This window comes from Garra rufa, chromosome 18, assembly GCF_049309525.1.
Source record: "Garra rufa chromosome 18, GarRuf1.0, whole genome shotgun sequence".
Lineage (NCBI taxonomy): Eukaryota > Metazoa > Chordata > Actinopteri > Cypriniformes > Cyprinidae > Garra > Garra rufa.
Window position 1 is genome coordinate 41,498,936 of NC_133378.1, and position 25,610 is coordinate 41,524,545.

The 25,610-nt window shown below is 39.4% G+C and overlaps 1 protein-coding gene across 1 annotated transcript in view; it reads right to left on the bottom strand.

Moving 5' to 3' along the window:
* Positions 1–44: 44 nt before the first annotated feature.
* fhip1ab (FHF complex subunit HOOK interacting protein 1Ab) overlaps positions 45–25,610 on the bottom strand; it is a 30,996-nt gene continuing 5,430 nt past the window's right edge. The window contains exons 2-12 of the mRNA XM_073823280.1: positions 25,230–25,438; positions 23,523–24,230; positions 17,773–17,931; positions 13,463–13,549; positions 13,210–13,377; positions 13,018–13,097; positions 10,095–10,300; positions 6,720–7,700; positions 4,486–4,664; positions 2,922–3,042; positions 45–2,842 (exon numbers count right to left, since the gene is read on the bottom strand). Coding sequence (XP_073679381.1) covers positions 2,628–2,842; positions 2,922–3,042; positions 4,486–4,664; positions 6,720–7,700; positions 10,095–10,300; positions 13,018–13,097; positions 13,210–13,377; positions 13,463–13,549; positions 17,773–17,931; positions 23,523–24,230; positions 25,230–25,334 — 3,009 coding nt within the window. The 5' untranslated portion in view covers positions 25,335–25,438 and the 3' untranslated portion in view covers positions 45–2,627. The remainder of the gene's footprint in view (positions 2,843–2,921; positions 3,043–4,485; positions 4,665–6,719; positions 7,701–10,094; positions 10,301–13,017; positions 13,098–13,209; positions 13,378–13,462; positions 13,550–17,772; positions 17,932–23,522; positions 24,231–25,229; positions 25,439–25,610) is intronic.

Genomic DNA, 25,610 nt, shown 5'->3' on the forward strand with positions numbered 1-25,610 from the left:
AACAAACCACATTTCTGTTGTTCTTCTTGTAACTGATTGTTCTGTAAAAATATGTGTACAAAACTTTACAATTGACATCATAACAGCTCATAAAACATGTCAAAAATCACCTTCTTTAGTTTGAACAAATTTCAAATGTACAAATGCACAACAAAATAAGGCTTGAAATCATCTGCAGCCTCCTGCTTACATTATTTGGAGTTTTTATCATTCTCTTCAGATTTTGATTCTAAAATTCTCAGTCATTTGTTGGTGAAATTTTACATTTAAAATGACTGCAGTGACTTTTATCTATAAATGATGTGATGATGTTGTAAGCAGCTTGATGTAACAAACACAGTGGATGCAAATCTCACATTGGCTTCAATATTTAGACAAACAGATGGACAACAATGCAACCTCTGATTATTCAGTGGACTTTCTTAATTCATGTTCCTGGTATTATTTTTAATGATTCATCAGTGCAAGGCAAAAAAAAAAATATATATATAATTTTTTTTTATCTTCATATAGATGTACTTTCAAAATGAATATGCTGAGAAATCTTCACATTATGGATGTAAAATGAGTTATAAATGCCATTTCATGGTGACTTTACATATCACACAGGTTTCCTGATGTATCAGCTGAAAGTAGTTGTTGTAATGTTGTTCTGAGATGATGACTTTCACACAGACAAACATCAAACTACATGATTAAAACTGGCAGAATTACAGTGATTAATCTATACACAAATACTGAAATAACAACCCAATATAATAGAAAACACAAACCCACATGTCTGAATCAACAGAAAACAAAAAGAGTTTGGTTCTTAAAGCAACAGTTCAGTTGAAATAAGACATCTGACTCTCTGAATGCATTGAACACATCAAATTATACATTGGTGAAGGTGCACAAATTAGGTCCGGATTGCTTTAATTGCAATTACAAACCGTACCAAAGTTCACATGAACAGTAAAACAGAAACAAATGAACCAAACAAATGAAGCTTCTGTGGCTTTAAGTGCAAGTGTGTAGCTTTGAGCTCATCTGTATGGTAGTAAAGTTGATACGAATGCATTTTTCAGTCATTTTTGACCAGTTCTATTGTCTTAAGCCTCCTGTTGTGTTTAGAAACAGCTTTAGTGTTTTTGGATATATTGACCCACACTGGTTTTCAAGCAATTTGCCAAAAGGTGACACTATGAAAACCTGTAAGTATTTAACATTATTTGTACTTAGTGTAAATGGTTTTATTGCTATTTTGGCTGTCTTTATCTCAAAACCTTTGAGGGCAAAATGTGTTTCTCACACTTATTTTTTTGAGTTCTGCAACAGACTAGTAATTGAGATCCAAAGTAAAACCTTTTTGAAATTTGGTGGATATTTTTAATTTAGGGTCTTGAATGTGCATATGAAGTTTCACCAAATGGATGTGTTTTGAAACTGATGTACAAACATTTGTAGGACTTTCATGTTGGGGTCAAATTGGTTTCCATTCAATTTTCCAAAAATCAACACTTATAAAAAACAGCAAAGACAGGCAGTCTGAAAATCATGTGTGGGTCAAATTGACCCCAAAAGAGAAGATATAACAATTTTGCTACAACAGCTCCAAAACACATCAGCATGCTGAAACTTTGCATGCACATTCATGACCCTAAATTAAAAATATTCACCAAATTTCAAGAAGAAAAAAATAGTTTAACCAGTATTTTGAGCAATTTAAATATGCATGTGTATGCAATTGACCCAACACAAAAGTTGTAACAAACTCTGTATCAAAACGTTGCATGCACATTCATGAGCCTAAATGAAATATCCACCAAATTTCAAGAAGAAATAAGTAGTTTAACCTTTATTTTGCAAAGTTTATAAAATACAGTGTGGGTCAATTTGACTCCAACATAAAAGCTATAACAATTTTTGTAGAGCTTTTCTAAAACACATCTATGCGTTGACATTTTGCATGCACATTCATGACCCTACATGAAAAATATCCACAAAATTTCAAGACGAAATAAGTAGTTTAATTGGTATTTTGGGCAGTTCATAAAATAGAGTGTGGGTCAAATTGACCCCAACATAAAAGCTGTAATAATTTCTGTAGAGCTTTTCTGAAACACATCTATGTGTTGAAATTTTGCATGCACATTCATTACCCTAAATTAAAAAATATTCACCAAATTAAAAAAAATAAATAAATAGTTGTGAGTGTCAATTTGACAATTAATTAATTATTTTTTTTGACAATTTAACCATTTTTGCATAGCCTTTCCAAAACAAATCTATTTGTCAAAACTTGCACATTCATGACCTGAATTCAAAATTATCCACCAGATTTCAAGAAGAAATAAATAGTTCAACCAGTATTTTGAGCAGTTAGAATTTTCGAGTGTGGGTTAAATCGACCTCAACACAACAGGAGGCTTTAATAAAAATGGTTACCTCCATCTTTCCTTCCATCTGAGTGGTTCTAATCTTAGTGACCTTATTGAGTTATACAATCTGAACAAACAAGTCTAAGTGGTCATAAAAAAAACTGACACGTTGACTGTTTAAGGTCAGAACTGACCATCCATAGATAAAAGAATGGGCATCCAGAGACGTTTGCATTTGATTGTTGCTGTGATATGAGAGGTTTGTCACTCCTCTGCCGTCCGCTCAGGTAATATAGAGTGCTCTTGTGCGATGGCCGCTAGCTCCTTCAGGAACTCGGCAAACAGAAATGTAGCAAACACTCTGTTCCGCAGGTGTGGTGGGACTTTGGGGCAGGGAGGAAGAGGTTTGTGTGGACGACCCGAGACGTGGCCATTCAGGAACCAACCGGTGGCGTTTTCCTGCAGGTGGATGTCTGTCTCTGACAGGAGCAGAAATAGAGATGGATTTAATCATATTATCAAAAAGACAATCAAACAATCAAACAAGGCAATACTCACCTTGCTCTTTTAAGGCCTGGTCTTTGAGCAGCAGGTACTGGGCGGCTTCACGGACCAGCTCAGGGAAATCGGGATAGGACGCTACGTACTGTTCGATCTGACGACCCACCGACAGCAGAACCTGAGACAAACACACAAGCTTGTAAGAAGAGTTCAGATATAGAACATCACATAATCTAATAGTCTAATCATTCAAAAAATATCCACCAAATTTCAAGAGGAAATAAGTAGTTTAATCAGTATTTTGGGCAGTGTGGTTCAATTTGACCCTGACACAAAAGCTTTTCTAAAACACATCTATGCGTTGAAACTTTGCATGCACATTCAGGATCCTAGATGATAAACATCCATTAAATTTTAAAAACAAACAAATAGTCTAACCGGTATTTCGAACAGTTTAAAATAGGTGTGTGGATCAATTTGACCCTAACCTAATTGTTCTAATTTCTGTACAGCTTTTTAAAAACACATATATGTGCTGAAACTTTGTATGCACATTAATACCCCTAAATTAAAAATATTCACCAAATTACAAGAAGAAATAAATAGCTTAACCACTACTTTGAGCAATTTAAAGTTTGCACGTGGGTCAAATGGACTTAACACAAAAGTCGTAAACAATCTCTGTACAGCCTTTCCAAAACACATCTATGTGTCCAAATTTTGCATGCATATTAATGATCCTAGATAAAAAATCTACCAAATTACAAGAGGAAATAAATAGTTTAACCAGTATTTTAAACTATGTACATGGATCAAACTGACCCAACACAAAAGTCGTAACAAAATCTGCACAGCCTGTCCAAAACACATCTATGTGTGGAAACTTTGCATGCACATTCATTACACTAAATGAAAAATTTATACCCAATTACCAGAAGAAATTAGTAGTTTAACTGGTATTTTGGGAAGTGTATAATCATTTCTCATTTTCATTTAGTTTAATTTGAATAACTCGCATAACTAAAACTAAAAACTGAAAACTTAATAAAAACATTTAAATACAGTATATAAATAATAAAAAATAAATGATTCTTTCATTGAAGTTGTCCTGTAATACCACTCTTGCAGACTGGGTAGCTTTAAATGTGACTTTAGGTACACAGGAAGATGAAGTTAGGTGTAGATTATGAATGAATTAAATAAGACTATATTTAATATAGTTACACAATTACATTATTTCAATTGTCATTTTAGTTTTAGTCATTTTGTTGTGTAATTTTCTCATTTTAATTCATTTTTATATTTCTATATAGCTTTAATTATATAGCCTTCAGCCCAGTCTTTAATTTTGTTCGGGTTTGGCCAAGAATTTTGATTTCAGTGCATCCCTAATGCATATTACTAATCAAAAATTAAGTTTTGTTGTATTTATGATAAAAATTTTTACTAAATATCTTCATGGAACATGATGTTTACTTAATATCCTAATGATTTTTGACATAAAATAAAAATCTATAATTTTGACCCATACAATGTATTGTTAGATATTGCTACAAATATACCCATGCTACTTAAAAATTAAGGTTTTATGGTCTAGGGTCACATCTAGCGTGTTCTGTACCTGGTAGAGTGAGCGTGTGCCGGTCTGAGACGTGGGTCTGACATTCAGGAGGAATCCTCGCAGCAGCGGTTGCGGGTATGTTGCCAGTTGCGCTAAAATCCCTGTAAGCAGCAGGTTGACCTCAATGGAGTTCTCCAGCATGTTCTCCAGACGAGACAGCAGGACGCTGATGAATGGCCCTGAGGAACCACAGTGGGTTTAGGCTTCTTCCAGACTCAAAACCCCGCTCCGATTTCAGCCACTGCTCTTGTATTTGTCTCTGAAGTTACCTGAACCTCTGAAAGTGAGCCTTAACTGCTTCTGTACCAACTACAAACTATATTAACCCAAATGAAAAGCCCAAATGAAGTATTTTCTAGACTCAAAGGAACATCGGAGCTTGGAAACATCTCTTTTTCTATCAAGTCAAAGCTCTTTTAGCGTAACTGTACAAACATCCACCTTCTCCTTGCTGTCAGATCTCTTTTTATTGAGTAAACGTCAGAATAACTAGTAATATTTCCAGATGAACACTTACTGGACTAAAGCAGCTTAGCTATACTTGATTCTCCATCAATCATTTTTTTTTTGTCTCAAATCTGATCATCAGGATATTTTGAGGAACATTTGTTTTTTAAGGAATGTCTTTTAAGGAATGTTTATTTGTTCATCTCTCAATCATCATTGGATTGCATTATATGTTTAGATCATTTCAATCTCAAGACTTATTATTGTAAATATAGAGTGACCACTGTTATTTAAATTATTTGTGACCCTGGACCACAAAACCAGTCATAAGGGTATTTTTTTTTTTTTTAATTTGAAAGCTGAATAAATAAGCTTTTTTATGATAGGGCAATATTTGACTGAGATACAACTATTTGAAAATCTGGAATCTGAGGGTGCAAATAAATCTAAATATTGAGAAAATCGCCTTTAAAGTTGTCGAAATGAAGTTCTTAGCAATGCATATTACTAATCAGAAATTAAGTATTGAAACATCTACAGTAGGAAATTTACAAATTATCTTCATGGATCATGATCTTTACTTAATATCCTAACGATTTTTGGCATAAAAGAAAAATCTGTAATTTTGACCCACACAATGTAGTTTTGGCTATTGCTTTAAATATTCCTGTGGTACTTAAAGGAATAGTTGACTAAAAATGAAATTTTAATGATTATCTGCTTACCTCCACGGCATCCAAGATGTAGGTGACTTTGTTTCTTCAGCAGAACACAAACAAAGATTTTTTAACTCAAACTGTTGCAGTCTGTCAGTCATATAATGGCAGTCAATGGGCACCAAACCTTTGAAAGTAAAAAAAAAAACATACACAGAACAAACCAATTTAAACCCTGTGGATCGTGAAGATACATTGAGGTCTTAAAACACAAAACAATCAGTCTGTGCAAGAAACTGAACAGTTTTTATATCATTATTTACCTCAGATGCAACGTTCAACTGTCCTGAGCGTGTTTACAACAGCCAGAGCGTGACGCGTCAATGTGATCTGGCATAGAAGATGCACGCGTGGAAGTGATCTGTTTTGCGTATACGTCACTCATTGTTTATATAGTGCATAGCAACTATTCAAAATGGTAATTACTTGTGATTCTGGCAACCGATTAAAAACTATAAGATTACATTTCCTTGTGCAAAATCATCCAATAGTGTTGACTGTTCACCGACTGTGAACACGCTCAATACAGTTGAACCTTGTGGTTGGATCTGAAGTAAATACTGATATAAATACTGTTCAGTTTCTTGCACAGACCGATCGTTTTGTATCTTAACACCTCTATGTATCAGCACAAACCGCAGGGTTTAATTTGGTTTTGTCTGTGTATGTTTTTTTTGACTCTCAAAGGTTTGGTAACCATTGACTGCCATTATATGACGGACAGACTGCAACGGTTTGATTTAAAAATCTACGTTGTGAAGAAACAAAGTCACTTACATCTTGGATGTCCTGGGGGTAAGCAGATAAACATCACATTTTCATTTTTGGGTGAACTATGCCTTTAAGACTGGTTTTGTGGACCAGGGTCACATTTTGTGTCAGAATCTACTATAATGTTATAAAAACCTCATCTCAAATTGGGTATTTCTTGCTCATTTTGAGTCTCTGAATAAAACTGAGCTGTATTTCCTCCATATTCTCACTGTAAAAAATCCTGATGGATCAAACACATTAGCACACTTTTGTCTAAAGGTTCAACAAACTGTTCAATTTCCAAATCTCACGACTGACCTGTAAACGAGTTCCCATGTTTCTTACACTCAGCTTTATCCAGTTCTTCATCTGCATCATCATCACCCTCACGATCCTCACAGAAGCAGCTGAAGTCCAGCTCCTCCTCCTCATCCCCATACAGGAGATCCTGCAGCTGCTGGAGCTGCTCTTCATCCTCCATAATGGCGTCTTCCTCTCCGCCCAGATCCCGAATGATCTCCAGACACTGAGAGATGAAGTCGTCTCCTGCGTGTTCAACAATTTTGCTTTCATTGCAGTTGTGGTCCAGATGTGCAACATCACCCTCTAATTCCCGTTTTGGATCCTCAAAAGCACATCCATTCATGATTGGTTCACATTCAGGATGTTCTCCATCAGATTTGACATGATTATAGATTAGTGTATGATTAGTGTGCGTCTGATTGTTGTTTATGTGGTGATTGTGGGTTGGTTTGTTCAGGCCGTTCCTGACTAAAACCTGCCGGTCGTCGTGCGCGTCTTTTTGAGCGATCAGATTATAAACCAACACGTCATCCTGAAATTCCGACTCCTCAATATAAGATCCTTTGATCAGCATGATGGCACTTTTACGCATTTCCTGAATGTGTTTCGGCGGTTCGTCGGGTACATCGGGCGTTGGTTCCCTGTCCGGCGCGGCATCAAATGTGTCATCCCATTCCAATTCGAGTAGCGTCACAACGCGGTCGCGGTCGCCGGTAGAACTTGTTTCCGAGGGCGGATGAGGAGTTGGTGTTTGAGGAGGTGGAGTAGAGTGAGGAAGACACTCGTCCTTGTCCTCATCCTCGTCCTGGTACTCATCTGGGGACGGATTGAGGCCGTCGTATGGGGCAGACCACACGCCGCACGCCTGGACGGCGCTACAGACGGACCTCCGCGCGTCGTACAGGTACTGAAGGTAGTTCTTGTGCATCAGCGGCTCTGAAGCCGTTATTCGGGAGAATCCGACAGTATCTCCACCTGAGAACAGATCCTCCATTCCTGGAGAGACAGAAAAAAGATTTAGGGCAGTGGCGGGGCCAGGGGGTGCCCAGGGGTGGCAGTGGCCACCACTGACCAAAGCTTGGCCACCCCTTTAGTCACCCGACTCAAAACTCCTTTTTTTTTCTTAACAAGAAGTATCTCTTTACAACCACAAAAAACTGAAAACTTTTGAGAGGCGTACTTAGGCACCAGGCACGAGTCAAACGTTCGCGGAAAAGGTGCAGGAGCCAAATGAGCTTCAGTAGAGCAACAGTGAACTGCGGTCTGATGAGATGTTGTTAGGCTATATGTCAGTAAAACAATCTTCTCTGTCCTGTCAGCAATTTCTCTGCACTCACGGCGCACACTCCTCAACTTTACGCATATGAGGCCACGCATTTCACTTCATCATAAATAAAGCACACAAGAAACTACAAGCATAGTTCTGTCATCAGTTAAGTCTTGAAATTACTAAAAAACTGTCAAGCCTTTAATTATTCATACCCCTGGCAAATTCTGACTTAAATATACTTTTATTCAACCAGCAAGTTTTTTTGACAGGAAATGACACAGGCTTCTCCGAAAAGATAATAAGACGATGTACAAGAGGCATCATTGTGGAAAAAAAAATATTTCTCAGCTTTTATTTACATTTGAACAAAAAGTGGCATGTCCAAAATTATTCATACCTTTTGCAAACTGTCACAGTCTATGGGAAAATCCAAAGTTCTATACCATTCCAAATAGTCCAAGCTGTTCTAAAGCATCCTAATTACTCTGATTCATTGGGAACAGCTGTTTTAATCAACTCAACAGGTGAAAAACAGAAGCTCTCTGCTGTTGGTTCATGGACAGTCATGGCTAAGACAAAGGAGCTCACTAAGGACCTGTGGCTGGGCATTGAGGCTGCTCACAACTCAGGAAAGGGCTATAAGACTATATCTAAATGTTTTGAAGTTTCAGTGGCTACAGTGCAAAGTATTAAAGTATTTTTAAAAAATACAAGACGTTCCTCACTGTGAAAAATCTCAGAGGACGTGGTTGGAAGCCAAAAGTGTCACCTGTGCTGGCCAGGAGGATAGTGAGAGAAGTAAAAAAGAATCCAAGGATCACCACCAAGGCCATCCTGATGAATCTGGGCTCTGCTGGTGGCAACATCTCAAGGCAGACAGACCACAGACAATGCCCACCACTGGGTTCCACAGACACAGACCAAGGAGGACACCACTTCTCCAGATAAGGCACACATTAGCCCGCTTGGCCTTTGCAAATGCTCACCCTGGTGAAAAAAACAGCTAAAACCAGCCTAGGCTGGTTGGCTGGTTTTAGCTGGCCAACCAGCCTGGTTTTAGCTGGTCATAGCTGGGCGGCAGGCTGGTTTTAGAGGGGTTTTGGACACTTTTCCAGCCTGGCCAGGCTGGTCAGGCTGGTCTTAGCTGGTCCGGCTGGGAAACCACCAGCTAAAACCAGCCTGACCAGCCTGGCCAGGCTAGGAGACCAGCTTAAACCAGCTAAGACCAGCCAACCAGCCTAGGCTGGTTTTAGCTGTTTTTTTTCAGCAGGGTATCTGGACAAAGAAGAAGACTTCTGGTCAGATTAAAACAAACAAAGAATTGTTTGGCCACAATGATGTAGCCTTCATTTGGCGTAAAAAAAGGAGAAGCCTTCAACTCTAAGAACACCATCCCCACTGTCAAACATGGTGGTGGGAACCTAATTATAAGAAGCGTTTGATTGCTGTAATAGCCAATAAAGGCTTTTCTATTGATTATTGAGAAGGGTATGAATAATTTTGGACTTGCCACTTTTTGTTCAAATGTAAATAACGGATGAGTAATAATTTTTTCCACAATGATGCCTCTTGTACATTGTCTTATTATCTACTGGGAGACGTCTGTGTCATTTCTAATAAAAAAAAACCTTGCTGGTTGAATAAAAGTAACTTTAAGTCAGAATTTGCCAGGGGTATGAATAATTTCGGGCTTGACTGTATGTCAGTAAAACAAACTTTTCTGTCCTGTCAGCAATTTCACTGTGCTCTGTGCTCACACACTCTTCAACTTTACGCGAATATGAGGCCACGCATATCGCTTCATCATAAATAAAGCACACAAGAAACTACAAGCATAGTTATGTCGTTAGTTAAGTCATGAAATTACCAAAAAGGCGATTAAAGCTGCAAACTGTGCAAGTGAAGGTGAGGAAAAGAAGGAAAACTCAAACCAAACAAACAGTTGCTAGACGCTGAATTGCTGTTAATTTTGAAGTGAAAGTAAAACTCAAACTTTTTTTCTGAATTATGTTTCCATTTTAAAAAACGTTTGAATCTAATATGTCAAATATGCCTTCCACTGTAAGTGAAATATATATGAGGCTACAAATCATGTGCATTAGCTTATGAAGTCTTATTACCCATGTTTCCTCTCAGAAGGCCCTCGGTGACCTTTGACCAGAGGATGTAGTCAGGTTTGGGTGGCTGTGGAGGAGAGGAGTAGGGTTTGGGAATGAAGAAGGAGGGCGTGAGCGAGAGAAGAGCCGACGCGGTGATGGAGTAACAATCTCTGTCTCTCAGTCGGAGTCTCTCAGCGTATGTCAGATGAAAACATGGGATCAGATACCTGAAGAGCAAACATGAGCAAAGTCTGGTCAGATCTGATCCAAAATACATGCTTGACAACACTTCAAGTAAGTACACACTCAACACAAACTGCCATTGGTCAGGGAAACAGATAGCCCCGCCCCTAGATTCATGCTATTGGTTGAGTCAAAGTTATTGTCTTGGGCAGTTGAACATCTTGTGTTTTGAAGGAGTGAGTGATGTTTTTAACAAAATCTAAAACTTTTCATTATTTTATTAGCTAAACAATATAACAGTGTGGGACATTATATGGCATAGTTTTAGCAGAATAAAATCATGTATTTAAAAAAAAGAAAAAAGTTTTTTTTTAAATGATAAAATTTTTATTTTTAGACGAAAATATTATATTATTTAAAAAATAATTACAAATAACATGATTAATGAAAAAAATATGATGTTTGACTATTTTCATAAACATAGTATTTTTTTAAATGATTTACATTTTACATTTTAATGTATTCATTTACCAGATGGTTTATCTAAATCGACTATTAATCGACTATTAAATATGACTAACAAAAAATAAAAAAGTGGAAAATATGAATTCACAATTTAAATAAATATTTATTATGCATATTAAAAAATTATAATCCATTAAAAAAACCTAAAATATAATGTTTAACTATATAAATTATTTTTTTTATTCATATTTTACTTTCACATTTATTTATTTATCAGATAATTAGCAAGTTATTAGAACGTTTCTAGCATGATTTGCAAGCGACTAGCGTGATTGTAGTTGCTAGGCTTGGCTAGATAGTTAAATCCAGATAGATAGAGAAAGAGGTCAAACTGGTGTTAATTTATGTTTTTAATTGACCATGGAGTATTCTTTACAACTTCCGCATAATGATAAGCAGCTCGTAAACTTCAGCTGAAGCTCATTTTATATGTGATATATATAGGTGGACACTCTGGAGACTCCTCTACTGCCTTGTTCTTATCAGGAACTGAGATAAATAATAATTGCAACATCGTAAATAATGATAGCGGCATGAACATTCAGATTCATATTATTTAACAACATATCATTTAAATCCCAGGAGACTTGCATAGTTGTTCATTTAAATGCTGACAGCTAGACACTATCATAATGTGTTTAGGCTAATGTTAGCTAGCTAGCGATACTTCTCTTCAAGAACATCTTAATCGTATTCTTGATAATCAGTAACGTGCCTTTATAGTCATGAACACATTTTTAAAATCTTCTAATATTTGAAAGCCTTTATTATTTTTCAACTCTACAGCTGTGCAATAAAATTCACTTCAAAGATTCACTTTTCATTCATAAAGACGATGGAAAAAATGTCTTTTCACAAAAACGTCTTTTTTTAAAGAGATAGTTCACCCAGAAATGAAAATGTGATGTTTATCTGCTTTGCCCCAGGGCATCCAAGATTTAGGTGACTTTGTTTCTTCAGCAGAACACAAACAAAGATTTTTACCGGAAGGGGAAATCAGTGAAAAGTCCCGGATGAGTTTGCTCAAGCAAACGTAATATTTTAGCTTCAAATCGGTTTGAACAATCAGGATAAGCGCAAGTAATTACCATTTTGAATAGCCGCTATATCCACAATCTCTGTGCTCTGTGTAAACAATGAGTGTCGTATACATGAGACAGATTGCTTCCGGTGTTTGCGTATTCTACGCCAGAGCGTGTTCACCGATGGTTTCGTGTCTTAGGACATCAATGTATCGTCACGAGTCGCAGGGTTGTAATTTGGATTTGTCTGTGCATGTTTTTGTTTACTTTTAAAGGTCTGGTGCACATCCACTTCCATTATATGACTGACAGACTGCACCGGTTTGAGTTAAAAATCTTCGTTTGTGTTCTGCTGAAGAAACAAAGTCACCTACATCTTGGATGCCCTGGAGGTAAGCAGATACACATCAAAGTTTCATTTTTGGGTGAATTATCCCTTTAAGATAAAAATGACATGAATAATATGACCAGAAGATGGCAGCAGAGGATCAATCACTGACTGCAGCTTCCATTTCAACTCCCTAGATTATTTAAGATGTCTTGCTTTTCGATTTATTATAAAATTACTAGTATAATAAATTGAAGTACTTTCACCGCACTGAAGTATATAGTATAGCAAGTGCAGAAAGTCATTAAGCTCAGACACAAACAGCCTATAAGGGTGAATTATTTAAATACTTATATATAGTTCATTAAAATTAAATAAGTTAAATATTAATGGTATAAGAATTAAATAATGCACTCAATATGAATCGATATGAATTTGAAATATTTTATATAACCTAATAACTACATCTTTTAAGCATCTTTTACAATCTTGAACTGTAAAAGCTCTTTAATGGCCTATATTAAACCAACACAAACTTGTTACTGCTGTAGTTTTGTTACTCTGAATTTAGTCTGAATCATTTAATGCACAGCTCTGTTTTTGACATCAGCTTTTGTCAGGTTATTACTGTCAATCATAGCAATGACTGGCGCATATTTAGCCGATGTACTCACATTTGTTTTTTAACTTGCGTTTGTCATTCTTGAAATGGTATACATGGACGTTTGGTCCTCTAAGACCAACAAAACTTTTCTTCGATTGTGAATGGATTATGTAGAGAAAATGAGCAAAGTATAGTTGACAGGAAATGACTGAGCTGGCTTGTCTTAACAAGGAAGTTATCCGTGCATATGGTCAATTCTCTACAGGAAGATGGTGTAAATACCTGAGAATTAACTGCAGCATGACGTCTTCACAATACAGACCAATCAGAGTGCGGAACAGAGCCAGAGAGACCGTACCAAGCTGAAAACACACACACATATGAACACAGTGAGCTTTAATGAATGACCGTCACACACACACACACACACACACACACACACACACACACACACACACACGCACGCACACACACCTGAAAGGGCGTGTTGATCCTGCTGACCAGTGTGTCCAGGATGCTGACGTTGTCATGGCGATGTCTGAGGATGAAGAAGAGGAAGGTCTGGAGGAGGGCGGAGTCAGAGATGCTGCGCAGGAAGAGCTCCAGATACGCCGTCGTCGTCATCACTTCCTCCAGAGTCAGCTGACCAATAAGAAAAGAGCAGCGTTCACAGAGAGCTCGGACTGACCAATCACAGCTGTTCAAATACAAACACACGCCCACTCACCTTATGAAGCGCAGGAGCCATGACAGGAACTAGAAAACCATTGTAGATGTAGGCCAGGAGCTGATCTCTGATGGACGCGTGAGCCACCTACAAACAACATACAGTCTGACTTACTCAGTGTCATTGAAATCAATGTTTTATACGTCATACAGACAAAAAATAACCTTATTGACCAATAAAATAGCAGCTTTCAGGTCACATGGGTGTTCTTTTGAATGAAGTATTCGAATTACCAGAGGTTTTACTCAACCTTGACCTCAATGTTTTGAAAGTGGACATTAATATTTTTAAGAAGTCCAGCTATGAAACTATCAACCAAAAATGGTTTGTATGTAGTCACGAATAATTATAACTACATTTGGGTCTGTTTAGCTAGAGTAGGACTGCAAAAAAAATTTTTTTTTAATAATTTGAATAATATAGTGTAATGCCAAGCCAGCAGAGGGAGCCATCACCCGAGTACTGACTGAGCGCTCCCTCTGCCGCTTCTACATTCACTTCCTGTTTGGGACTATTTAGGCACAGACCGTGTGCTTTGACTTCGCAAAGTATTGCCAGTTTAACCTGCCTTACCGAGCGTTTTCTTGATATCCTGATTGTCTGCATGTGTATGATTCTGCCTCGTTCTCTGACCATTGATTTCACGGATTACCCTTTCTGGGTTGTTTGCTTGTGTGGACTGATTTCAAGGTTTGACTTCACTGCCTGGCTTTTTACTTACGTCTCTCTGATTACCCCTTGGATTGTTGAAAGATCGGACTGCTTTATGGTTATCGACCCCCTGCCTGTTTCCACGTGTTTGTTTGCTGTTGGTTGTAATAAACTTCCGCTTATGGATTCTAACGCCACCTCAGCGTCTTCGTCACAGAATACTTCACCTTCCCTGAATCCAGCGGAGGTTTCCAGTTTGGCTAACAGAGTGGCCTCAACCTACCACCATCAAAGAGCTACAAAGATTCCTAGGTTTCGCACCATAGCTTCTCCTCTCACCTCACTCCTAAAAAACAAACTCAAAAAACTCTGCTGGACTGAAGAGGCAAGTCGTGCATTTGTCACCCTCAAGTCAAGTTTCACCTCGGCTCCCATCCTTAAACACCCTGACCTTGATTTGCCATTTGTTCTGGAGGTAGACGCATCAGACTGCGGAATAGGAGCCATTCTCTCCCAACGTCATGGTCAACCAGGCAAACTTCATCCATGTGCCTTTTATTCCAGGAAACTCACGAGTGCAGAAAGCAATTACGATGTTGGTAACAAGGAATTGTTATCCATGAAAGCAGCCATCGAGGAGTGGCGACACTGGCTAGAGGGCGCTCGCTACCCTTTCCAAGTTATTACCAACCACAAGAACCTCGAATATATAAAGAGAGCCAAGAGACTTAACCCTCGTCAAGCTCGATGGGCTCTTTTCCTCACACATTTCAATTTCACAGTCACTTACCGACCAGGAAGCAAGAACAGTAAGGCAGACGCTCTCTCCCGTAAGCATGACCCTCCTATGGATGATCACAAGCCCGAACCCATCTTACCACCCACTGTCATTCTAGCTCCAGTCTCATGGGATATCATGGAAGAGATTCAACGCAGACATGAACAAGATCCATCACCACCATCTCCCCCAAACAAACAATACGTACCTCAAGACATGCGTCAACAAGTGATACAATGGGTTCATACATCCCTCAGCGCAGGTTATCCAGGTATATCACGCACCCTACACCTGCTAAAGAATTCATTCTGGTGGCCATCAATGACCAAGGACACTACCACTTTCATTAAATCATGCCAGATCTGCGCTCAATCCAAGACCCCCAAGGAATTACCCTCAGGCCTACTTCAACCACTACCCATTCCGCAACGACCATGGTCCCATCTCTCTATTGACTTCATCACAGACCTACCACCTTCCAATGAATTCACGACCATCCTAGTAATCATCGACAGATTCTCCAAGTCATGCCGTTAAATTCCTTTAAAAGGGTTACCTACAGCCATGGAAACAGCCTTAGCACTCTTCAATCATGCCTTCGGCATTTATGGTTTACCTGAGGATATTGTAAGTGACAGAGCAACTCAATTTACTTCCGAAGTCTGGAAAGCCTTCTGTAAGCAGCTGGACATTAACGTTAGCCTCACGTCAGGATATCATCCTCAGAGCAACGGCCAGGTGGAGAGACTTAACCAGGAGATTGGCCGGTATCTACGTGCCTATTGTAGTTAAGAACAACATAGGTGGTCAGAGTTTCTCCCCTGGGCCGAATATGCCAAAAACTCACTCACCCATTCATCTACAGGCCTCACCCCCTTCCAGTGTGTCCTGGGGTATCAGCCCCCCATGTTCCCGTGGTCAGGTGAACCTTCCTCGATTCCGGCTGTCGACGACTGGATTAAGCGTAGTGAGAGGGTGTGGGACAGTGCTCATGTGCGCCTTCAACGGGCCGTAAGGAATCAGGAAATCCAGGCCAACCGACGCCGCCGTCCACACCCTCCCTACCAACCTGGACAGCGGGTCTGGTTTTCTACAAGGGACATCAAGCTGCGGCTGCCCAGCAGGAAGCTCAGCCCAAGGTATATAGGTCCTTTCAAAATTCTTAAAAGAATCAATGAGGTAACATACCAGCTTGAGCTTCCTGCTAACTATCGTATCTCTCCCTCTTTCGATGTGTCCCTTCTCAAACCGGTCCACCCGGAGGCTGACCCCGGCCAGATGGCCCCAGAACCACCGCCACCCCTGGATGTAGACGGTATGCCCACCTACCAGGTAAAGGAGTTACTGGACTCTCGGCGTAGAGGGGGTCAGCTCCAATATTTGGTGGACTGGGAGGGCTATGGACCTGAGGAGAGGTCATGGGTGGCCGCCAACGACATTCTGGATCCATCTGTCACGGAGGAGTTCCATCTAGCCAGACCTGACCGTCCAGCACCACGACCATGGAGACGTCCTCGACGAGCTCCAGGAGTCGCTCCTAGAGGGAGGGGTTCTGTAATGCCAAGCCAGCAGAGGGAGCCATAACCTGAGTACTGACTGAGTGCTCCCTCTGCGGCTTCTACATTCACTTCTTGTTTGGGACTATTTAGGCACAGACCATGTGCTTTGACTTCGCGAAGTATAACCAGTTTAACCTGCCTTACCGAGTGTTTTCTTGATATCCTGATTGTCTGCATGTGTATGATTCTACCTCGTTCTCTGACCATTGATTTTTTACGGATTACCCTTTCTGGATTCTTTGCTTGTGTGGACTGATTTCAAGGTTTGACTTCACTTCCTGGCTTTTTACTTGCGTCTCTCTGATTACCCCTTGGATTGTTGAAAGATCGGACTGCTTTACGGTTATCGACCCCCTGGGGAAGATGTAAGGCATGATTCTATAGGAATAAAATTATGTAATTAAAAAAATATATAAGTATACCAATATAATATAATAGCAAGGCAAGGCCAGAGTTGTTTACAAAGCACATTTCATATACAATGGTAATTTATAGTGCTTTACATATAAAAGAAATTAAAATAATCATAACAATAAAATATATTTTTAAATGAATTAAAACGGTTACATATAAAGATGATTATACATAAAATTGTGAATTTTAAACTTTAAAATTTTTAAATACGAATTAAAAAATTAAAATAAAAAACAACAACGTAAGAATATGACTGACAAATAAATTAAAGTTACTAGTTAATATGATTGAATAAAAGTCCTAATATGAATAAGACTTGGTTCTATTACAATAAAATAATGTCATTATTTTTAACTTTTTTAATTGATATTGTAATTAAAAAATTATATTATTTTAAAAGTTTTTTTAATAAAACTGTACAATTAAAATATGTAATTATGTGTTAAAAATTATATAATATTTTATTCCTATTTTACCTCTTCGAGTAAAACTACGCAATTAAAGTGAGAATATAACATTTTATATTAAAATAAATTGTTATTAAATTAAAATACAATAGTGAAAAAAAATATATATATGACTGACAGTTTTAAGAAAATGAAAAATCTGAATTATTGAAACATGATTATAATTAAAATTCAAATTTCATGACAATATAGCATTTTGTGAAATTCTACAACATGGTTCTATGAGAATAAAGTCACATAATTAAAAAATATGACTACTTAACATAAAACATTAAAAATAATAAATGAAATGTAATAATCAATGTGATTTCAATAAAAGTAATTTAATGTGACATTTGCAGAAGTTTTATTTTGTTGTTTCCTTTCTGTATAAATAAACTGTAAAGGCCTTAAAGTGTGAGGTTAGTGTGTTGTCATTATTATTAACTCTGTGTGCGTTACCTTGCACACAGTGCAGCAGAAGTGCAGTGAGTTGAGGAACTGAAACAGCGCTGGAAGCTGCAGCCAGTCGTGTTTCTCCAGACAGAACCAGCCTTCGCTGTAAACCTCCAGTTTAGCCGGCAGACCCGAATACAGACCGCTGAGACCCGTGGCCAACACCTGCACACATTAAACACACAGTCATACAGATCCACACACACACACCTGTTTTTTTTTTTTTTTTAAGTCTCTTATGCTCATTAAAATTAAAAAATACAGAAAAAAATGTAATATTAGGAAATATTACTGCAATTCAAAATATCATTTTTTTTTTATTTTAATATACTTTAAAATTATTAATGAATTATTATGAATTTAAATCAGCCATTTCCTCAGTGTTCAGCATCACATGATCCTCCAGAAATCATTCTAATATACTTGGCTTGAGAAAGCCAACCTACTGCTACTTAAAAGCTTTTTATTCTTCTTTTTCGTAGACTAAATTTCTGAACACTGCTCCTTCTAGAGATTTCAAACTCAGCCCAGCTCTTCAGACTGATTCAACATATAGTTTTCATAAAAGTGAAGCTTAAAAATCATTCAAAATTGACGGAATGTTCAAATGATCAACACTATTCAAACTCCAACGGTCAAAATTCAAATTTAATCAAGCTTCCCTTCTATCAACTATTTTGAATCCATTCAAACTAACATTCTAATATTTCTAATCTACTGAACTATCTAGCCTAGCCTAGCAACTACAATCATGCTAGTAACTTACTAATCATGCTAGTAACTGGCTAATCATGCTAACGACATGCTAGTAGCTTGCTAATCATGCTAGAAACATGCTTGTAACTTGCTAGTCAGGCTAGAAACATGTTAGAAACATGCTAACAACTTGCTAATCAGGCTAGAAACATGTTAGAGACATGCTAGTAACTTGCTAATCATGTTAGAAACATGGTAATGACATGCTAGTAACTTGCTAAACATGCTAACATGCTAAAACTTGCTAATCATGCTAGAAACATGCTAGAAAAATGTTAGAATCATACTAACTACATTCTAATCATGCTAACATGCTAATCATCTAATCTATCTATATAAAGTTCAAAACTTTAAGCTTTTACAGCTGCTTTAAACTTTCAAGCTAGGCTTTCTCAAGCCAACCTAAACTTGACACACTTTTTTTTTTTTTTATCAATCTTTTATTATCAATGTTGGAAACAGTTGTGCTGCTTAATATTTTTTGGAACCTTTGATTCTTTTTTTCAGGATTCTTTAATGAATAAAAAGTTCAAATGAACAGCATTTATTCAGAATAGAAATCTTTTCTAACAATATAAGCCTTCACTATCAGTTTTTATCAGTTTAACACATCCTTGGTTAATAAAAGTATCAAAGTAAAAAATTACTGACCCCAAACTTTGTGGTTTTTATTGTTACAAAAGTTTTCTATTTTAAATAAATGCTGTTCTTTTTAACGTTTTATTGATCAAAGAATTCTAAAAAAAGTATCACAGGTTCCAAAAAAAATATTGGGCAGCACAACTGTTTCCAACATTGAAAATATAAGCATATTAGAATGATTTCTGAAGGATCATGTGACACTGAAGACTGCAATAATGATGCTTAAAATTCAGCTTTGCATCACAGGAATAAATTATATTTTAAAGTATATTAAAATAGAAAACCACTATTTTAGTGTGTGCAGTGTGTATAACAGACTATTCCTGTGTACAACACAGAAATAAAAGTCTTAATTGTTTATTGTGTGTGTTTAGCAGCACATGGGTTTATTTGGGTCAAAAACACACAAGCCATAATCCATCAGCAAAAACCTACACACGCAATCCTGTGACTAGGATTAAAACCTGAGAGAGCGAAAACAAACACACACACACACACACACACACACACACACACACACACACACACATACAATCATAAATATAACAAAACTACCTAATTATTAATTTAATTAAGATTAGATTTTAATATAAATTGAAAGTTTCAAATATATCTTTGAAATGGAAATATGATTATCTTCTTTGTAAACATACTTTTTTCGCTTACTTCAATTAATCTCACAAAACTAGCAGGCTTTAGCCAGTGGTAGTAATGACAGTGTCATGAAAACTTGACTGAAGATGCAAAAAGAGAAACAGACTAACTGAATCAATTGAGTGATTCATTTACGCTGGAACCGCTCCGAAATAATTTGATATAGTTCGAAACATCAGAGAGCGTTCGCGAATCATTTGATGTAGTTTGAAAACATCAGAGTTGATTCGCGAGTCATTTGATATAGTTCGAAACATCAGAGTTGATTCGCGAGTCATTTGATATAGTTCGAAAACATCAGAGAGCGTTCGCGAATCATTTGATGTAGTTCGAAAACATCAGAGTTGATTCGCGAGTCATTTGATATAGTTCGAAACATCAGCGAGCGTTCGCGAATCATTTGATATAGTTCGAAAACATCAGAGTTGATTCGCGAGTCATCTGATGTAGTTCGAAAACATCAGAGTTGATTCGCGAGTCATTTGATATAGTTCGAAACATCAGAGTTGATTCGCGAGTCATTTGATATAGTTCGAAACATCAGAGTTGATTCGCGAGTCATTTGATATAGTTCGAAACATCAGAGTTGATTCGCGAGTCATTTGATATAGTTCGAAACATCAGCGAGCGTTCGCGAATCATTTGATATAGTTCGAAAACATCAGAGTTGATTCGCGAGTCATCTGATGTAGTTCGAAACATCAGCGAGCGTTCGCGAATCATTTGATATAGTTCGAAACATCAGAGTTGATTCGCGAGTCATTTGATATAGTTCGAAACATCAGCGAGCGTTCGCGAATCATTTGATATAGTTCGAAAACATCAGAGTTGATTCGCGAGTCATCTGATGTAGTTCGAAAACATCAGAGTTGATTCGCGAGTCATCTGATGTAGTTCGAAAACATCAGAGTTGATTCGCGAGTCATTTGATATAGTTCAAAACATCAGAGTTGATTCGCGAGTCATTTGATATAGTTCGAAACATCAGCGAGCGTTCGCGAATCATTTGATATAGTTCGAAAACATCAGAGTTGATTCGCGAGTCATTTGATATAGTTCGAAAACATCAGAGTTGATTCGCGAGTCATTTGATATAGTTCGAAACATCAGCGAGCGTTCGCGAATCATTTGATATAGTTCGAAAACATCAGAGTTGATTCGCGAGTCATTTGATATAGTTCGAAACATCAGAGAGCGTTCGCGAATCATTTGATGTAGTTTGAAAACATCAGAGTTGATTTGCGAGTCATTTGATATAGTTCGAAACATCAGAGTTGTACACTGTAGTTGCATTCAAGGTCCTTTTCAGGAGCCAGAGGCTGCTTGCCCATATGCCCGAGGAGCCTCTGAAAGGAACCGCTATAGACAGTTCAGCACTGACAGCCCACACTCACTAGTGAGGCGCAGCATTGCCGTGTTGACCGAATCCAGCTCCGTGCCGAGAAAAAAGATCTCTGTCTCTTTTCTCAGTAGACCCGAAGACACAGATGGCTGGGGTGCTGGAGCACCAGGTCCCTGTGCTTGCACAACAAATCTCGCAAGTGGTCTAAGATGAGCCAGTCGTAGAGATAGTTGAGGAAGCAGATGCCCTTTTCTTTTTTCCGCCAAAGGGGTTCAGGGCACCCTCCGCGATCTCCGTGAGGCGCAGGGGGGCAGGGCCAGGCCAAATGGGAGACCTTGTACTGGTCTGCTCGACCCTCGAAGGCAAATCGTAGAAAGGGTCTGAGTGGAGGTAAAATCGAGAAATGGAAGTATGCGTCCTTTGTGTCAAGGACTGCAAACAAATCCTGACAAAGTCATGAATGGCAGCCTAAAAGGGACCGTTCAGAACTCAATGCCGGATCGGTCGAACCCGCCATTTTTAACGGGCACGATGAAGTCAGGACTTCATCTCGGCTGGAGGGAAGGCTTGAATATGTCCTTCACCAGGAGAACGACAATCTCTGCACACAGGACAAGACTCCATCAGGTGGCAGCGAGTTGCGAGCTCGAATGCACCGTGACCGCACTCTCCACGAGAGAAACATCCACGTACCCGTTTGGCCACGAACAAGGGTAGTGAGCGATGAGGAGCACAGATGAAACGAACCGTGTGAGGGGCTGCCACATCCTAGATAGCTTCTGATGCATCTCAGGTCTCAGGTCTCAGTGGGGCAGTGCGGCGTTCCACCCCCTAAAAAAACCAATCATCCAGCCTGAGCGAAATGGGAGAAGATGCCTTAACATGTCCAACCCAAATTCCCAGGCGGCCTGGAGAAGCTGTTCAGCGTTCGCCCCCGACGGAGCGGCCACCCCGAAGGGGTGTCGCTCAGCAGGGTCGTTCCCCTCAACAGCCGATCGCCCCCCCCCTCTGATGTTTGATACACATTCTGTCCTCCTCTGGAGCATCAAAGGGACGCTTGCCATGCTGGACGAGGGAGCGTCATGCTTTGATAGCTCTACGAGACTGCGTGATGATCCAGAAGTCTACGGGGGGGTTGCCCGGCGAAGAGTTCTGGAAACACCACGAGATCGCCCAAGGTCTTTCGTTGATCGGCAGCAAAGCCTCGCGAACGAGCGGCGGGATCTCTCGCAGCCATGGTCATACGCTTGTAATGAATGCGCGAACCATCCACAAAAGCCGGCTCAGCGTGCTCTCGCGGCAACACACGATCCAGCGATCGTGTTCGTAACAGAGAAGTGAGAAAGTCACCACACCCAGAGACACACGGCCGGAAAGACATCCCGAGGGAATACTCTCAACAGCCATGTGAGAGAAATTTGCTCTTTTAGAATCCCTCTGTCACAATCGCTGGTGGTGTACTGGGTGAGAGGAGCCAGGAGAAAACACAGGGAATCCAGGAGTATAAGAAAACCCTAATTTATTAAATAAAACTGAAAACACTAACAAAGTAAACCAAAACACAGGGAAACAAGCACAGCATGTAACAATCATCGAAGGACAAAGGGAAGTGAGCAGACACAGACTTAAATACACAGAAGACAGGGCGTGGTTACAAACGAGATAACAAGGGGGAAATACAAATATGGGCATGACTGGCCCAAAAGAACATGAACCAAAAGGGGGAGTAAACGGAATAAACCAAGCATACTAGAAACACAGGGGGAAAAACACTAGGAGAACAGAACAGACAAGACTAAATCCTGACACCCGATTTGCCCAGGGAGGATTGCGGCACAACTGTGCACTCAGTATAAACTCGCTGGAATGCAAGAATGCCGGTCTTGCCGGCTCACGGGATCAGCTGGTGATGAGCGGTAACAACAACAGCATAGAGCTTTTATGAATAAAAGCTCATAAGGCGAGGCTCCGAAGCAAAAATCGTAATGAGTGGTTGCACGCCACCCTCTTATATACCCGTATGTCCGGGGGAGTGGCTCGGCATGCAAAATCCACTCGCCAATTCTCATTGGCCTTTTCTATAAAGCTCAGAGGTGATTGGTCTCTCAGGCGAGTTCCCATATGTAACGTCATAGTGAAACGAAGGAAGGGGAACTTTGGGTCAGATTAATTTAAATGTTCATCTAATCAAATTTTTAGGTCACATTCCAAGATCATTCCATTTTGTCCTAACATTTACATAACTTTTAAAAAAACACTAGTGACAGTTGTAAGAAAGTTCCGTGTTAGGTGTGATAGCAATACACTAAAGCTGATTTTACACATGCAAACATCACTCTGATCAAACAAATCATATTCTCACCGGGCAGAAGTATGTGCTCTCCACGATGTGTTTGGCCACCAGGCTGTTCTTAGACGAGAGGCTCATGATAAGGGTGAGGGCGTCTCTGGCCTGCGCACCTACCGTCCCATCGCGATGGATAAATGGGATGAGCAGAGAGAAGAGCAGGAAGTTGGCAGCTCCCTGATCCTGACTACTGTGGAAGAACAACTCCAGCACAGAGGCTTCCTTCACCAGCACACGGCACAGCTGATGCAGCAAAGACACCAGCTCCGCCTCTACCACAGAACTACTGGGCCCCACGGTGCAGGTGAGCCCTGCTGTGGAGCTGATGCTTTTGCTGGGAGCAGAGGGCCCCACAGTGGAGGAGTTAGAGCAGGCAGACAGCAGCATCATCAGAGGTTTGAGGATGGGTTTGTGGTGTAGCAGCGGTTGTTTGGCTTGCGCCACCAGCATCTTGTACATGCGCAGCTGCTCCAGCTTCATGTCGTCGGTGAACTCGCGCCGCAGACTCCACAGAAACAGCTTTTCCATCACGTTCTCCACCACCACAAACTCTAGGATGGTCCCCATGGACCCGCCCTGACCGCTCTCTTCCTCCATCAGCAGGAAGAGCATGTGCTCCACATAGTTCTGCACGGCGCTCGCCTCGTCGCCAGGGATTGGACCAAACCGCAGACTGACGGCACCGCCACGACCCGGGTCATGCTTCTCCAGGATCCTCAGAACCTGACACAACCAGAGAGAGTTTAATAGATAGATAGATAGAACGATAGAAGGAAAGATAGAAGTGAGAAAAAAATGATGGATAGATAAAACAACATAACGATAGATAGATAGATAGATAGATAGATAGATAGATAGATAGATAGCATGATAAAGAGATAGAAAGATCAATCAGTAGATAGATAGAACAACAATAGATAATAGATAGATAGATAAAACAATAGATAGAACGACAGAACAATAGATAGATAGAACAATACACCGATAGAATGACTAATCGATCGATAGACAGACAGACAGACTGATAGATACTCTGATTTATTGTCTGTTTTATTACCTTGATGTTATTATACTCTGTATTCTACACATCTACAATGCTTTGGCAATACTGTAACAAATGTCATGCCAATAAAGCTACTACTGAACTATGATAGAGACAGACAGACAGACAGACAGACAGACAGACAGACAGACAGACAGACAGACAGACAGACAGACAGATTGATAGATAGAAACAGACGGATAGACAGACAGACAGACAGACAGACAGACAGACAGACAGACAGACAGACAGACAGACAGACAGACTGATAGATAGATAGATAGAGACAGACGGACGGACGGACGGACGGACGGACGGACGGACAGACAGACAGACAGACAGACAGACAGACAGACAGACAGACAGACAGACAGACAGACAGACAGACAGACTGACAGACTGATAGATAGAGACAGATAGACAGACAGACAGACAGATTGATAGATAGAAACAGACAGACAGACAGACAGACAGACATACATACAGACAGACAGACAGACAGACAGACAGACAGACAGACAGACAGACAGACAGACAGACAGACAGAAGAAAGAAAGAAAGAAAGAAAGAAAGAAAGAAAGATGATAGATAGATAGATAGATAGATAGATAGATAGATAGATAGATAGATAGATAGATAGATAGATAGATAGATAGATAGATAGATAGATGTTTGTATACCTGTGTCCAGTGATTTTTGAAAACGATCATACATGTTTCTGGGTCAACGCCCTTCAGGGTCAGCGCTCGCCCTCCATTACAACTGGAGACCACTGAGGCCAACATCCTGATGGAGACTGAGTGGAGCTAGACCATCATGCAGCTCTGATGGGCATCTCTCTCTGTCTCACGGCATCTCAGCATGCAGGACCTGCAGGGGTATGACTGACCTGTTTCAAAGAAGAGAAACGGTCGCCATAAACATCATTTAAATTTAAATGTAAATTTACAGATAATTTACTCATCCCCTTGTCATCCAAGATGTTCACGTCTTTCTTTCTTCTTGTAAAGAAATTATGCTTTTTATGGAAAACATTTCAGGATTTCTCTCCATATAGTGGA